General features: G+C 40.1%; 3 protein-coding genes across 5 annotated transcripts in view; 2 read left to right on the forward strand and 1 right to left on the reverse strand.

Annotated features, from left to right (window-relative positions):
• Positions 1-11,881, forward strand: part of LOC144657003 (uncharacterized) — a 55,850-nt gene extending 43,969 nt beyond the window's left edge. The window contains exons 1-2 of one of the 3 annotated variants that reach the window (XM_078517273.1): positions 1,046-1,148; positions 5,608-11,881. In XM_078517273.1, the coding sequence (XP_078373399.1) occupies positions 5,634-10,592 (4,959 nt within the window). In that variant the 5' untranslated portion in view covers positions 1,046-1,148; positions 5,608-5,633 and the 3' untranslated portion in view covers positions 10,593-11,881. Of the gene's footprint in view, positions 1-1,045; positions 1,149-3,523; positions 3,640-5,607 lie in introns of those variants that run through there. The other 2 variants (XM_078517275.1, XM_078517274.1) reach the window with 2 other exon arrangements.
• The window catches only part of LOC144656473 (uncharacterized), a 228,987-nt gene that overhangs the window by 4,151 nt on the left and 208,492 nt on the right, over positions 1-16,344 (forward strand). The window lies entirely within an intron of this gene.
• Positions 13,070-16,314, reverse strand: LOC144657046 (large ribosomal subunit protein eL22-like). Its single transcript, XM_078517336.1, has 4 exons — positions 16,251-16,314; positions 14,747-14,839; positions 13,985-14,106; positions 13,070-13,291 (listed from the first exon to the last, which is right to left on the reverse strand). Exons 1-4 carry the CDS (start codon positions 16,257-16,259, stop codon positions 13,141-13,143), a joined length of 375 nt encoding a protein of 124 aa, XP_078373462.1. The 5' UTR covers positions 16,260-16,314; the 3' UTR covers positions 13,070-13,140.

Below are 16,344 nucleotides of genomic sequence, written 5' to 3' on the forward strand. Positions count from 1 at the left end.
TAGTCTAGTTATAACCTTTCTAGTCTCTAGTAGACAAATATCATATCTAAATCCTTGTCAAGTTCCTTTAAGACCGATTGATTTTCACTTCTTTGTAAGACTGAATAAACCGTATTCCTGTTGTAATATATCTGGTGCAGTTCTTTTTAGCCAGTGGGTTGCCACGCCTGTTGTACGCGTACTGTTTCGCGTGTGTCGGGTGCTCGCTACGAAATGTATTGAAATTCTTATGGACCGTCCTCGATAGAGAAAACCTCGGACGTTTCAGTTTATGATACGTTTATTTTGTCATAATAAACATTTTTTCTTGTCTAATGTTTCTTTCTTTGTCACATTGTTTCTTCTAGGCAACCTCGTTCCCAGGGCCTTTTCCCTTGGTAATTTGGAACGGGCGATCCAAACTACCAAGAGAAAAGCTCTGGGAACGAGGTTGTCTTCTAGGTCAGCGAAATTCACCCAGTATTTTGTCGTAGTGCCATAATTATTCGCCTACATCCATTCACCAAGAACACAACAACGATCAGGAGTAACTCAAACACGCAACGCCCGTTCAGGAGTCTAGACTGCAAAAATTCCGTCTTGACGCTCGCTCCAGGCCTCTCGTTAAAGATCGTGGGCGTTAAAGATCTTGTGAAGATGATTGCTTAACATGTGAAGATTCACAATGATGGTACTATAAATGATAGTTGTTGTTTTTCCATATCCGCGTGTAGCCTGATGAAAAACACTAGCAAGCTATATCCACAAGCATATCCATACTATATCCACAAAGAGTGTGCGTTATATGTAAACCAAATAATTGGGAACAAAGGAAGATCATACTCTCTTGTTGGAAAATAATTTTTACATAGTTAGTAACAAGAGAAAATAAGGGGACCCCTTATTTTCCCTTGTCAGTAACGATGATTTTTGCCAGTGCGTTTGTCACGAAAGCCTGGCGAAAGTCACGCGAGTCACGAAAGGTTCAGCTGCACAGAAGACTGGACACTAGCATATCAAAATACGCCGATGTCAGCATTTTCATTTCCGCTGCATGCGACGAGAGTGAAAGTGAAAATGTTGGGAAGTTCTTGCTGCTGGGAACACTTTGCTACTCTGCCAGGAATGTGAGACGAAATTACTTGGTCATAGAACATTTCCGTCTTAAAGTAAGTGCACAGATTTTCTTGATCAGCATTCTATAAGCGATCGTACATTTATAACTCCGTTCATGATGAATGGAATTCATCACAATTATTCAGAATGTGATCGAATGGTGTTCATTTTTACACTCATCTCTTTGTATGATCAGGAGAAAATAATGTTTTCTCTCGGTACGAAATAATTTCTTTTACAATCGTTATGCCAATTCGCTGTTTACGCTGAGATTCATTCTTAAAAACGTTTTTGAAATTGATAATAAAAATCTTTCTTCTGTGTATTAAAATGCCATGTTTGTACGTCAGCATGCAGTAAGTTATCCACGATGTACAGGCTGAAACTCTTGAATAACTGATTATACTGATTCTAAGCGATTGGTTCTTTCACGATTAGCTTATATATGGAATACCGATTGTTATTTATTCTGTTTTTAGAACCAGGCGTGTTAGTAAGCTTTAGTACTGTGGCGAATGAATGCGTGACTTATTTTATTCGTGACTTTGATGTTGCGCAACTGCCATATTGTTGTAACAGTATCCCAAAAATATGGGATCGGATGTCTGTTGAGTGGAAAAAGTCGTGTACTGTGTTGAAGACGTTTTTGGGTAAATTGTGTACAAAGACTACTGACATTTTATACTTCACGTTTCAAAATGGTGTATTCATCGGCAATTATTACTAAGTTAATTGGAAGATTTCGTATATCTCATTGCCGGCTCGTGGCCTATAGTTCACTTCAGACACAAACAAACGTCATTCTATAAAGGATGCTTTGTTCAGTCATATATTTATAGCCAGCGAACACAGACAGCTAGACATAGATGACAAAGATTTCCGCCTGTTTGTACCATCGACGTTCGCAGGCGATGGTGCAACGCCAACCTACAGGCTGAAATTGGGCATTTTAATACCCAAATATATAAGAACCTATTTAGGCTGGCAAAGAACAATAGGTCCTTATACAAATAAACACTCTTATTTTGTAGCCAAAATACTGGATTTTAATTGATAGAAATTGTGAAATTTCTGAGAAACACCATGAAAATTATTTGTTTAATTGAAAATCTTTAAAATACAGAGTATAGAATACTGTATAAAATATACTGGTGTACAACTGTAAATTTATTATTGTTTAAAAAATAAGGCTTGGCATTTTTGCGGTTTAAAATACAAATGTTCGACCATTATGACATACTAGTACTACAGTAGCTCTCTGAATGGTATCACTATGACAACTCCTACAAATAAGAACCTACCATTCAGCCTGAACCCAAAAACTTTAGGTTCTTATACGCGGATGTTTACTGTACCAAGGGAAAAGCCCTGGGAACGAGGTTGTCTTTTAGGTCAGCGGAATTCCCCCAGTATTTTGTCATGGTGCCATAATTATTCGCCGACACCCATCCACCAAAACACAATAACAATCAGGAGTAACTCAAATACGCAACGCCCGTTCAAGGAGTCTAGACTGCAAAGTTCCGTCTTGACGCTCGCTCCAGGCCTCTCGTTAAAGACCGCGCGCGTTCGCAAAAATACAGCTGTTCTACAGTCTAAACAATAGAGAGATTAAGCATGACGTAATACGGCAAACGCGAGTTTGTCTTTCATTTTGTTGCCTTTTTATCGAATTCTAAAATTAATCCCTTATAAAAATAGGGGGAAAATCCCACATTCACGATAAACACAAAACAACTCATTTCCGTGTACAAACGCCAAACAGCAGGCGGCAGAAGTTGAATTTTTGCCGTTCGCGAAAAAAATAAACGTCATGCTTAATCTCTCCAATAACTAACCAATGACGTCCCTCAACTACAGCAGAATGTCGGTCAGATCAATTTACAGATAAATGTATGAAGGTCGAAATCGAAGTGTGTGATTCCTGAAACATGTATGCTTTCAGAAGCATCTCTAATAGACCCTTGCATGGGTTTTTTAACTTTTGACATGGACCAGTTTGCGAACATTTCTCGGCACCAATCGAAAGAGCGCGTTGGAGTCAGTAACCTCGCCAAGTTTGATGGTACTATAAGTGATAGTTGTTGTTTTTCCATATCCGCGTGTAGCCTGATGGAAAACACTAGCAAGCTATATCCACAAAGAGTGTTCGTTATATGTAAACCAAATAATTGGGAACAAAGGAAGATCATACTCTCTTGTTGGAAAATAATTTCGCGATTTGATTTTTCGCGAAAACCTTTTTTCAAGGGTCTTTTCCCGCAAAAATAAGTAACAATAAGGTATAATTTTTACCAGTGCGTTTGTCACGAAAGCCTGGCGAAAGTCACGCGAGTCACGAAAGGTTCAGCTGCATAGAAGACTCTGAAGACTGGACACTAGCATATCAAAATACGCCGATGTCAGCGTTTTCATTTCCGCTGCACGCGACGAGAGTGAAAGTGAAAATGTCGGGACGTTCTCGCTGCTCGGAACACTTTGCTACTCTGCCAGGAATGTGAGACGAAATTACTTGGTCATAGAACATTTCCGTCTTAATATAAAGTAAGTGCATAGATTTTCTTAATCAGGATTCTAAAACAATCGTACATTTTATTTTATAACTCCGTTCATGATGAATGGAATTCATCACAATTATTCGATCAGAATGTGATCGAATGGTGTTCATTTTTACACTCATATCTTTGTATGATCAGCCGAAAAAATAATGTTTTCTCTCGGTACGAAATAATTTCTTTTACAGTCGTTATGCCAATTCGCTCTTTACGCTGAGATTCATTCTTTAAAACGTTTTTGAAATTAATGATAAAAATCTTTCTTCTGTCATGTTCTGTGTATTAAAATGCCATGTTTGTACGCCAGCATGCAGTAAGTTTATCCATGATGTACAGGCTGAAACTCTTGAATAACATTATACTGATTCTGAGCGATTGGTTCTTCCGCGATTAGCTTATATACGGAATACCGATTGTTTTTTATTCTGTTTTTAGAACCAGGCGTGTCAGTAAGCTTTAGTTTCGTGGCGAATGAATGCGTGACTTATTTTATTCGTGACAATGATGTTGCAACTGCCAGATTGTTGTAACAGTATCCCAAAAATATGGGATCGGATGTCTGTTGAGTGGAAAAAGTCGTGTGTTGAAGACGTTTTTGGGTAAATTGTGTAGAAAGACTACTGAAATTTTATACTTCACGTTTCAAAATGGTGTATTCATCGGCAATTATTACTAAGTTAATTGGAAGATTTCGCATATCTCATTGCCGGCTCGTGGCCTATAGTACACTTCAGACACAAACAAACGTCATTCTGTAAAGGATGCTTTGTTCAGTCATATATTTATAGCCAGCGAACACAGACAGCTAGACATAGATGACAAAGATTTCCGCCTGTTTGTACCATCGACGTTCGTAGGCGATGGTGCAACGCCAACCACCTCTAGAAAAATTGTTCGACGTATCGGGGTTTCAAACTAACGGGGTTGGCGTTTTTTGTTTTGTTTTGTTTGATTTTTGTTTTAAAAAATATTGATACAGTGCAGTATGTTACTGTTACCTAGCTTCTTTGTGCCTCGTGGCACATAAGGCCTCCACAGAATGCCTCCAATTTTCTCTGTTGGCTGCAGCAGCTCTTGCCTCACCCCATGTACGCCATCCCGCACTGTTCCTCTCTTCCTTTTTCCTTCAGGTGTCCATGATAGGGCTATGTTGGTATGGCTGTTTCTGTTTCGTCGCAGGATATGCCCTATCATATTCCATCTTCTCATCTTAACCTCTTCACTTAGCAACCTCGTCTCTGCCTTCTCAAGGACAGATCTCACGATTAAAAATCACACTCACTTTAGTCTTTTCACAGAGAATCCCTAGTTGATCTATGCTCGCAATGATTACAATGGGAATTTACTCCGGTAATTCTAGAATGGATCCGTCATCATGAGTAAAAAAACGCCTGCCATTTATTTTTGTTATCTAGAAGAAACATTTGTCAAGAGAATTACAATAAATTCAAAGTGACATGAAAAAATTCAAAGTCAAAATGAATCATCATACGGAAGTTCTATCTAAAATTTCACCAGGAGGCTTTCACATTTAAATTCGTTTAAAATTAAATTCATCTGAGTCACAAATTTGCATCTTGATAGCCAAACGCACTAAAGCTTCTCAGAATAGCATATTAGTTCATTGTTTTAAAGTGCTTCTATCATTGGCCTAATAAACTTGACCAGGCAATAGAAGACAATAGCAGTCATTTTGGTTTTCCATTTGATTGCTTACGTCTAAAAACCAATCACAGAGCGCAGCGAAGTAAATCAGAAACAATTTTGAATTATTTTCTATACCTAATTGAAAATCGCTCTATCAACATCCCCATTCAGTGGAAAGGAAAGTACCGGTACCAGTTTTTGTTTGTACTGAATTACAAACAAGAGAAACATACAAAACTAAAGTAATTTGTTTTGGTTGATTTCGAGTTTTCAGTTGTCATGTTTATCATTTTCACATTTCATACTTTAGTTTTTCAGCCTTGGCAAACAAAGAGAATGGCGACGGCAAGTTGGGTGACAGAACTTGACAAAAAAGAACACAAAAACTGGGTGATGGTTGGATGTGCCTTGAACATAGCCAAAAATGGAATTACACAACTAATCCAGCGGAAAATGGAGACTTGGTACCAGTACATAATTTCCAAACCGCCTCTACAGTCACTTGTCCCGTGTACTTGTGCACTTGGCTCTCCAAAGTGTGCCACATGTGTCACGTGGGAGACGGAACTCAAACGTTACCACAAGTCCAGGCGGCCAGTGATTTGCTGGGACAACAGTGATAGAACGCAATGGGGTTCTTTAACTGGGGCATGGGAAATAGCGAAAATCTTTATGCCAACTCTTGGAAGACGTAAAACAGTTGTCGTTGATGCTGGCACCACAGACCTTGGTGGTCTTTTAAACTTGTTAGAATGGTGTCCTTTTATCAACCCTCCAGTCACACGGGCAGTTTTGAGTTCAGCTCGAGACCAGTGCAGAAATCACTGGGCGCATGCTCCAAAGCAAGAACTTCAAGATGCAGATGTCAATATCATATTTGGTCATCTGGATAATCTGCTGAAGGACCCAGTCTTTAACGCTGACAACGAGGCCCAGAAATCATCCAAAGACTTGCAAGACTTAAGAAATAATGGTCTGGTAAATGTCAGGGAATCTGAAGTCGAGGCTTTTCATTTGCTCCGTCAGTCACTGGTAGCAGACCTGACGAAGTGCCAAGATGATTTGGCTGATGTTCGAGATAAAGTTGCTCAACTTGATGTGGAGACAGAAGAGACTGTTCAGAAGGTAAAACAACAAAGTGATTTAAACAGAGAAGAGTTTACCAAGCAAGGACAACAGCTGGAAGCGAAGATAAAGCAAGTTGAAGTTAACCTTTCAGAGAAGATGTGCACAATTCTATGTATTACAGACGAATTCAATAAGCTGGTTAGTGAACGAGACGATCTTCAAGGAAAATTTGACCTCATCAGCAACGATCTTGAAGATGTGCGAAAATGTTTGCGGGACATCAATATGGAACTCACTGGAACAAAATCTAAATTGGCCAACATGGAAATCAAAGTATCAGGTTTACAAAAGGATGTGATAGAAATCAAGGAAAAAGTAGAAACACTGGAAGTAAACGCCTCGCAAGGAGAGAATGGCGAAGATAGCGACGCGCTCTTCACTGCACCGAGTAGATTAACCGCGTTCACTGGCCGTGAGGGAGCTCTGCAATGGCTAGAACAAAATCTAGACCCAGATCAGAGTTCTGAAAATCGTCCCGGGACTTCCTGTTGTACTAAAGCTATATGTGGCCTTGGAGGATGTGGTAAGACTTCTCTCGCTATAGAATTCTCTTGGAGATGTATTAATCGCTTTCCAGGTGGCGTGTTCTGGATCAACGGGGAGAGCGATGACAATATATGTGAATCAGTTGTCGAGAACCTTGCTCTTCTGAATATTGCCGCCTCAACAAGTGAGAAAGTCGATGACACTCTTAACAGATTTTTGGCCTTGTTATCTAAGAAGAAACGCCCATGGCTTCTTGTAGTGGACAATGCCGATGAGTTGGAAGATTCAACGTGTCCCACAGGCGTGAAGAAGATCTGTAAAGGGCCTTGGCAAAGAAATGGGAACGCATTCAAGCAAGGCCACTTACTGCTAACAACAAGGAGAAGTGCTAAAGACACCAAAACATTCTTGAAGCTTTCAAGTGAGGATTTGTTTGAGCTGCAATGTTTCAGTGAAAAGGAAGGCGCGTTATTCCTAATGAAAAGAACCAGTTTTAAAGAAGAATCCCTTGACCCAGATGCAATTCTGTTAGCAAAAGAACTGGGATCTTTGCCATTAGCCCTCGAGCAAGCAGCAGCTTACATATCTGCTCTTCCTATACCTTGCAGCTTTAAAGCTTACCTAGAAAAATATCGAGCTGTTAAGCTCCGTCTTTTACAGCAACAACCAGCTACAGCGCTTAGTGTAGAGGCTCAGCACCGTCTGTCAGTGCACACAACCTGGGAGATGAATTTCGAAATTTTAACAGAAACATCGCCCGCTGCTGCAACCATGATGTGTATTGCAGCCTTTTTAGAATCTGATAATATTCCTATTACTGTCATCAATCCTGGCTTCCCTGGATTAGATCAAGAGGAATTGAGAGAGGGTACACGTTGTGCGATTGATGTAGATTCCATCCTCAAGGTGCTGTCTAGTTATTCGCTTTTCTCGGTCGACCAAGAAAGTAGAGTATTTTCTGTCCATAAACTCGTTCAAGAAGTCGTCAGAGAAAGCCTCACCACATCGGCGAAGATAGAGATATTGGTGGCAGCCACTCGAGTTATTCATTGTGCATTAAACGCAACTAAGGAACGAGACGTTGTCATTGCTCTTCTGCTGAGCTTTCGCACGTTAAAAAATCATATGGAGGAAGAGTCGAAATTGTTAAAAGAAGATAGTCTCCATGCTCTTTATAACACTGAACTCCTAGAATTGTGCATCTCTGTTAAAGAAGTCTTCAGCGATGATATTTCCTTTTTCAGCCGGGTCCACGCTGAGCTGTCAGAGTTCAATTTGAGAGTCTTACGTATGGTGTATAGCGATGCTGATCAGCCAGATTTGCTCCTCTCGACGATGGCTCAAACAAGTTTATTAAAACAGAACTGCTCATTTCCTCAAATTGATAAAGAAGCGAAGAAACTCTCTGACAACGCTGTGAAGAAGCTGATTGAGTTAGAAGAATCTGGAGTTGAAGTGAATGTCGATGTCAAATTTGACGTCCTTCTGCACAGTTCTACTTTTTACTGTTGGGAAAACCAGTATGAAGAATATTACAAAGCTTTATTGAAGCTTGAAGAATTGCCAATAAGTGTGGATAAGTTTGTAGAACTGCAACTAGACATTGCAAGAACAGAATCATATTTCTTATGCAATCCTCAGTCTGCTTTGCGACGTTATCAGAATACCCTCAAGATTGCCAGGGTAGATTACCCGTCTAATGTCCTTTCTATTTTAACTCTTCTTCGGGAAATCAGTGATTTACTATGTAAAGCGGGAAAGGTACAGGAAGCTAAACCGTATGCTAACGAATTGTGGGAAATCTGCAAGAAACTACCGCCTACTTCTACTCATTACATACTTGGGGTAATGGCTGCCATGAGTGTAAAATGTTGTTTCGATCCTCAAGCTTCGGAGGACATACTGATGGATACTCTAAAACGTAACTGGCCCCATATATACATAATTGCGGCTTCCCTGCCTCAGCCTCAGGTAAATGTGGAAGAGATCGCTGTTGGTGACGGTTCCGAAATAACCGCAGTCGTGTTTTTAAGTAGCATGCTAGAATGTTTCTTTGCAGCAAGAGAACACAACTTTTTAACAAGCAATTTAAACTTCTACAGAACGATTGCGGAGATAATATTGTGTATTCATAAGAGTGGTTTTGGTGAAATTCACCCAAACGTGGAAAAGGCGTACGAGGGTCTAAAACGCGTACACGAGATTATAGGAAACGAGAAGGAGGTCTCACGTCTCCAAGAACTAGTTGTAAAATGTCAACAGCTAGAGCCAGGCCGTAACACATCCGTTCACCAAACTCTTCCATTTGATGAAATTTTAATACGAACCAGGAGGACCAAAGACTGTGCTAACTTTCTGTTCAGGATGGGGAACTATTCAGGCGCACTGGAGCTCTACGATCAAGCTTTACGCCTGTCGCCAAACGATGCCAAGGTGCTAAGTAACAAAGCGGCAACCTGTGTGAATCTTTCAGAACAAAGCTCAGTGGAAGACAAACAGACATTTCTTGAACAGGCTTTACAGGCCTCTCAGAACGCAATAACTGCAGATCGCTCCTGGGTGAAGGGTTATTATTGGAAGGCTGTCTGTCTTGCACATCTTGGCAAACGAGGTCCGTCACTAACTGCAGCAGCTGTTGCTAAACATTTGTTTCCGTCGCAGTACGCCAGAATCCCTGCAGTTGTGGATCGTTTTGGAAGCTGTGATGCCCACGTCGTAACAACGGTGCAAGAACTTCTTCAAACAGCCGAAATACGAGACACTCAGAATCTAGTGATTGTAGTGAAAGAAGGAAGATTCGAGCTACCAAGACCATTAAAACTTCCTAACAACACAGTGATGGTTGGCCTTGGAAACGTCCAAATTACCTGCTCTAAAGGTGTCCCACTGCACTTAGATAAAACCGTGTACATTGAGAACATTACACTCTCGCCCACAGTGGAGTCCATCAAAAGGGTGAAGGAAAAAGCCAAAACATGTCTTAATCGTGGCCAAGTGGACGCGGCACTGTCGTTGTACAGTGAGGCACTAATTTCAAGTCCACACAATCCACACATTCTGACAAGCAGAGCCTCGACCTACTTAAAATCCGCCGAGCAAAAGAAAGACATTGCGTATGAGCGCGAGAAGTTGTTAGAGCTTGCATTGAATGATGCCGAAGCTGCCATCAAAGCTGACCCTACCTGGCTGCTTGGTTACTACATCAAGGCAGCAAGCTTGGCTGAGCTGGACAGAAAACAACAAGCTCTGACTGCTGCAGCAGTGTTTAAACACTTGAGTTCAGGCCGGGACGTTCCAGCAGTTACTGAACGCTATGGCGGTCTGCAAGTGCACGTTGTTGAGAGCTCAGATGAGTTAAGCAGTTTTCTTCAAAGGATCATGAAACTTGAGGGAGTGAATCAAGTCGTTATAATAAAAGAAGGCGAATACTCGTTCGAAAGGAGTGTTGAGATACCACAACCTCTTGTCATCGTTGGTCAAGGCAAAGTGAAAGTATCAAGCAAGATTGGAGCACCCTTCCACTTTACACAAGTAGGTTATGTGGAAAATGTCGAAATTGTTGGAGACTGTGCCAATCAGCAAGAGTCAAAAGACTGTATTGCAAATGATACTCAGTCAGAAGTGATAACTCTAGCCACACCACCAGGGTACGAACACAACAACGAATGCAAAGTAAATTAATTAACCCTTTTAACCACAATCTTGTAAGTCGGAAGAGTCCGTCGTTAGAGACTGTATTTGGATGGCTCCAAGGTTGGTTATAGCTAACCATCCATATCTAGATCTGTTTGATTACAACACCGGGGCAGCAAGCTTGGCTGAGCTAGACAGAACACAGCCAGCCCTGGCTACAGCATAAGGCATTGTTTAAACACTTAAGCTTAGTTCGCGACGTCCCAGGAGTTGCTGAACGCCATGGAGGTTTCCAGACTCACGTTGCTGAGAGTTCGGATGATCCGGCTGTGCAGTGTTCTTCAAAGAATAAAAAAAACTTGAGGCCGTGGGGGGTGGGGGGGGGGGGGGGGGGATTCTCTAAGAAAAACCCTTTTTCCCATACAGCGTTTAGTTATACAAGACTTTTTGGCTTTTTTCAAATATTTTCCTCAAGTTCCTCGCTTTACAGAACTCTTTTGTTTTTGCTCATGTGCAGGAAATTTTTGGTAATTGCCAAACCCCAAACTCACCCCCTCAAGAATATAGTGGTCCATCCCTAAAAAACTTAATCCTTGCAGTTCCTGGTTGAAATGTTAATTCTCCTTAACTTTTTTAATGTTAGTTCTAAGAATTTGGTGGTACATCAAGACAAATCTTCCTAGTGATGAATTTCTTTATTCTCAGGCACTTGTCTGTAAGAAAAAAATTCTTGGGAATGACAGGGTTAATAGGATCAGTAAATTAGGAATCATTCAATTCATGCGGTGATGCCTTACAGCAAGGCGCCCAAAAGTGTGACCACTTTTAATTTATTCACATTCTTTCGTGCAGATTTAATCCAATCAGAAGTCAACTGCAAGCTATCCACAGCTTTTGATTTGATTAAATCTGCACGAAAGAATGTGAATAAATTAAAAGTGGTTACACATTTAGGCGCCTTGCTGTAAATTAGGGCAATTGTCTTTGGTTTTGCATTGCTACATTAAGTGACTGGTTTGAAAAACTTGTGCAACTTTCTTAACCAGCCAGAAGTAAAACCAAAACTAATCATTACTCGTTAACAAAGGGTTCCCCACACTTCGTGTCAGCTCATGCATTCGCCTTAAATTTTGATTGGTTCACTGGATTGTCCGTGTCCTTGTGAGAGGCCTTTGTGATTACTTTGGTTTTGGTTTTACAACACTTGATCAAAAATTGCTCTAACGTTAAAGTATAAGTGAAATATATTCCGAGATATAATTTTTGTTTATGCAAGTCTTGAAAATAGTTTTAATAGTTTCAAAATCTGCTGCAAAGTTTAACTCAAGTGGTTACAATTACCAGTTGGACAATTTAAGTGACGATTTCAGCTAGTATTACAGGGCTTGCAGTATTAAAATATTACTGCACGAATCTGAAAAGCGTGAACACTTTCTCTTGATTTTGACATGTTAATTGTGCCACAACCAATAAGATGGTAGAGCAAACCTCAGGAATTATAAATATTATTTTATTGTTTAGGTGTGCAGTTTATTCGTCTTAGTTCTGATTAGTTTTCCCTCAGAAATTAACATTTCACCAATAATTTTAATGTTTACACTTTTGTGATTCGCACTGTTAGCTTTGACTAAACTGGCAAGATCAGTTTTTTAAGCAATGTTTGGCAAGACATCTATTTATCTCATTAGACGATTTCACCTCAACTTAAGTTAATATAACATGTGTTCTAGGTAAACTTAAAATGTTATCAGTGTTGAAGTGTACTTCGAATAGTATATATAGTCAACGCATGCCAGGTGTACAGAGGGAAAGGTGGGTGGGGTAAGGGCAGGGGTGGTTGAATTTTGCTCACACTCAAACTTTCCCTTCTCCTTCCCATTTCTATGCCTGCCAGGTAAGGGAAAGATTAACTGTTTCATTTTGAAACAAAATAGTAGTCAAAGTGAACTGCCCCATGTAGTGTTCTGTTGAGGCAATAATTAGGTTTAATAGTTGTATGTCATTAAAGTGCAAGTGTTCAATAATGTATCAGCAGTTCTGTTTCATGCTGTCATCTGTCATTTCATTTGCCGTGTGTGCAAATCATGGTTCCCCAGCCAGAGAAAGTAACATGATCTGGGCATCAAGACAACTGTGACCTCTCATAGAAAACATAGACTAACGGGTTTCTGTTCCACAAGAGGAAAGGGGAAAAGCGAAAATTGTAGACAGTGCTTGCTTTCTTTAACTTCCGCAAAAGCATTAGACTGCCTTTTGCTCTAAAATCTGTGGGACGAACGCAAAAATACCAACCACAATATTCTAGCGACGAGTGGCACGGGCAAGTAATGGCGCCCACACAGTTCAGTGCTTCACTTATGGAATATCGTGCTCCCTATTTTCGCAATAATCCCACAAAATATTGTTAGAGCAAAAAAGAGACTGCTTCCTGTCTAAAAGCACTAGGTTGATTTATTAAAGTTTTGATCAAAATTCCTATGACAGACTGTGCTCTACACATGGTTACATTCAACATCAACTACAACTTTGTACTGCTAGACAACCTCTAGGTCTGTTTATTTGAGACATTCATGTAGAGTTACAAATTTGAATCTGATTAAGATTCATCTTCTCCCTCCTCATCTTCGTCTTCATTATTAATCTGGAAGTATCGCAGCTCATAAGTAGTCTGTGCTGAGGATACAACTCGCAGCCAGTCACGTAAGTTGTTCTTCTTGAGGTACTTTTTGGTAAGATACTTCAAATACCTACAACAAAGAAACAAGGTATGTTATATCCATGACAAACAAAGACACAGCTGCTTGATTGTGCATCATACAATATGTCAACCACACCATAAGCTTTTGTTAACATTTTTAAAAAAGCATCGTTATCACACACTTGATGCAGCATCCAGCAGCCAAGCTAGTGTTTCTAATATCTGTAACCAGTTATACACAGATGAATTACTGTAGTATAGATGTTGAACCACAGTTCAAACAACACTCCTATCTCAGCTGTCTACTCTAAGGGCCTCTTTACATGAGAGTTTTCGTCCCGGGATGACTTTCGCCCCGGGATGAATTCATTTCAGTGTCTGGTCATTTTCTTGTTGCTGTCTACATGATTTCGTCCCGGGATGAACTCATTCCGGGACGATTTCATCCCTGTCCTAAGCACCGGGATGAAATGTCATCCCGGGATGAAACATGACGAAAAATGCCATTCAACTTGGGCGGGGCGACTTATGTTCCAGCATCCCGGGATGAACTGGCTCATCCTGGGACGAAACTCATCTTGGCTCTCATGTAAAGAGGCCCTAAAACTTAATGAGAATCCAGCACAATCAGTGAAGTGAATAAATAGTTGCTAAAAGATGGTGCATTGCAAAGTTGAGGTTCATTGTGTTGCGCTCACTGTTTAGTACTTCAGTTACAGTGTTAAGTTACTACCATCCTCACCTCTTGGAGAACGGGATGTCAGAAACAACAGTGATCTTGTTCTTCTGTCGATCAATGGACAGGTCATTTCCAAAGTTGCTGGTCTTACCACCAACCTTTATTCTCTCATGGAGAAATTGTTCCTGCAAAATTAAAATATTTTGGCACTTAGGGAAGGTGGCCCTAAGCATGGCATACCAATCAGGCAAGGTTGGTCCCTGCTAACAGTGTACTTTTTCTTAGAAACAATATTGATCAAACCAAAGTGAGATCACAATCATTCATACAGTGTACATTTTACATGTTATATGAAAGAAGAATTTTGACCTGTTGTTTACATTTGCATGCCGTTTTGAGAATTAAACAGCTTTTAGACAACCCTCATGAGACACAAATTAACATTTGGTTTATAATTTAAGCTGTGGGCTATCATGTTATGGTGCAAGCGGAAAGTTTAGATAGCAAGAGAGAAGCGCAAGAGTTGCTTGAGGCAAAAGCCAGAGCAACTCTACCTTCTTCAGTGCTCTCCAAACCTTTCAAATGCACCAAAACCTAAAAGTGCACAGCAAAAAGCATGAACTAAATGTGTTATAACATTGCCTGTGGAAATGTACATCAAAACCCGCACAAGAAAAAAAAAATACTGGCGAGGTGATTTGCTTACGCTATCAGTTAACACTACTGGTTATGTTGCATGCTTACATATATATATATACTGAATTTGACTGCACGGCTCGGCAAGCCATGATATAAATTGCTTTAGCAGTCAGTAACATTACTTACAAAGTTGGCTACGTCCATAATGCCATCTTCGACTGGATGAGTACAGTCCACAGTAAATTTCAACTGCGTCTTCTTCTTCTGTTGCTTCTTTTTCTGTAAACATCAAAAAAAAGGATGAACAACATACTCTTATTTTCAGTTTTTGCTTTATTTCCCCTAGGCAACACAAACCAGTACTTTAGAATAGGATCCCTGTTGCCATACATGTAAACACACAGTTTATGAACCACCAAATAACTATTGTATTTTTTAAAGTAATGAAAGCGCTAATTAACATGCACGACTGTAAATGCATTACTAGAAGAACATTTATTTGGTGCGATGTCTGACAGACTTTACCGACTAAATTAAATGTAGATGTTAATGGACCTTCCTTATATATCAGAACAGTTTAACAGTGACCCATAAGATAAAAGCTTAGTGTTTCTTCGACCAAACAGGAACAAAGTCGAAATCACTGCACATGAATGAACTTTGACGCACTCAGCACTACTTGTATATTTCTGTTTTGAGTTGACTGGTCTTTGGTTTATTTACATTTACTGTGATTGCCAAGATATACATGTGCAACTGTGGATTTAGGTTTAGAAAATACATTTTTAATAAGAAAACTGCTCTGTTTAGCCACTTATTTACTATTCGTCTCAGACGTCCGTGGACAAGGGCTTTTTTCGGCCTGCTTCATGGACCGTTGGTTTTAGTCTGTGGTTCAAAAATTCTGGTCACGTGATAATGTTTTTGTGGCTCCGCGGTTTGCAAACACTGATCACGTGATGCCATTTTGGTTGTTCACGTGAAAATGGCATCACGTGATCAGTGTTTGAAAACTGCAGAGCCATCAAATCATTATCACGTGACCAGAATTTTTGAACCGCAGACTAACACCAACGGTCTGTGAAGCGGGCCGAAAAAAAGCCCTTGTCCACGGACGTCTGAGACGAATAGTAGTTAATTACCCACACCAAATGACTGAAAAATTGTTAATACAAACACAAGAACTATACTGTACTGTTTCAAGGTTTGGCAAAAGATAACCACTGAACAGATTTAAAACGCCCATGACCATTTCTGACATTTAAAAAATGTTCATTTAAGAATAGAAAGCTAGCATAACCTGAACACTTGATTTCTAGTCTGGTCAAGTAAACTTGTTGGTTGTTGAAAAAAATCAAGCTTTCAGGACAGTTTGCGTTTTACATCTCGCATTGTAAAGGCCTTTTTTCGCCATAAGGCCTATCATTCAAGGCAGGTATAAGACTGTAGATAAGTAATAAAACTGTAAAATCAGAGTGGAAAAGAATTCGACTATCGTAAAATCGAAGTGCTGTAATTTCGCAGATCGTGGCGTTCCACGAGAAAAAATATACATTTAATAGCGCCAACATCACCGTAAAACGTGTTCAAACTGAGAGTAAGGGCCTTATATTTTATTTTTTAGCCTTTTCCGTAAGATTAGTGCGTTCAGATATCGCAAAATAGTAGAATAGTTTTCTAGAATTCTTACCGCCGGCATGATGGCTCAAGAGAGAAAGAAAGAGGACACATGTGGCAATGCAGGGGGTACTTCGCCATCCGCATGCGCCAAGGATACGACTGTG

Source organism: Oculina patagonica, chromosome 6 (assembly GCF_052425735.1).
Source record: "Oculina patagonica isolate OP01 chromosome 6, crgOcupat, whole genome shotgun sequence".
Taxonomy (NCBI): domain Eukaryota; kingdom Metazoa; phylum Cnidaria; class Anthozoa; order Scleractinia; family Oculinidae; genus Oculina; species Oculina patagonica.

What these genes read in the sequence shown, in the direction of transcription:
- LOC144657046 (XM_078517336.1), bottom strand. An exon ending in TTATGGACGTAGCCAACTTT is followed by an intron (nt 14,107 to 14,746) that starts GTAAGTAATGTT and finishes TTAATTTTGCAG; the next exon opens with GAACAATTTCTCCATGAGAG. An exon ending in GACATCCCGTTCTCCAAGAG is followed by an intron (nt 13,292 to 13,984) that starts GTGAGGATGGTA and finishes TCTTTGTTGTAG; the next exon opens with GTATTTGAAGTATCTTACCA.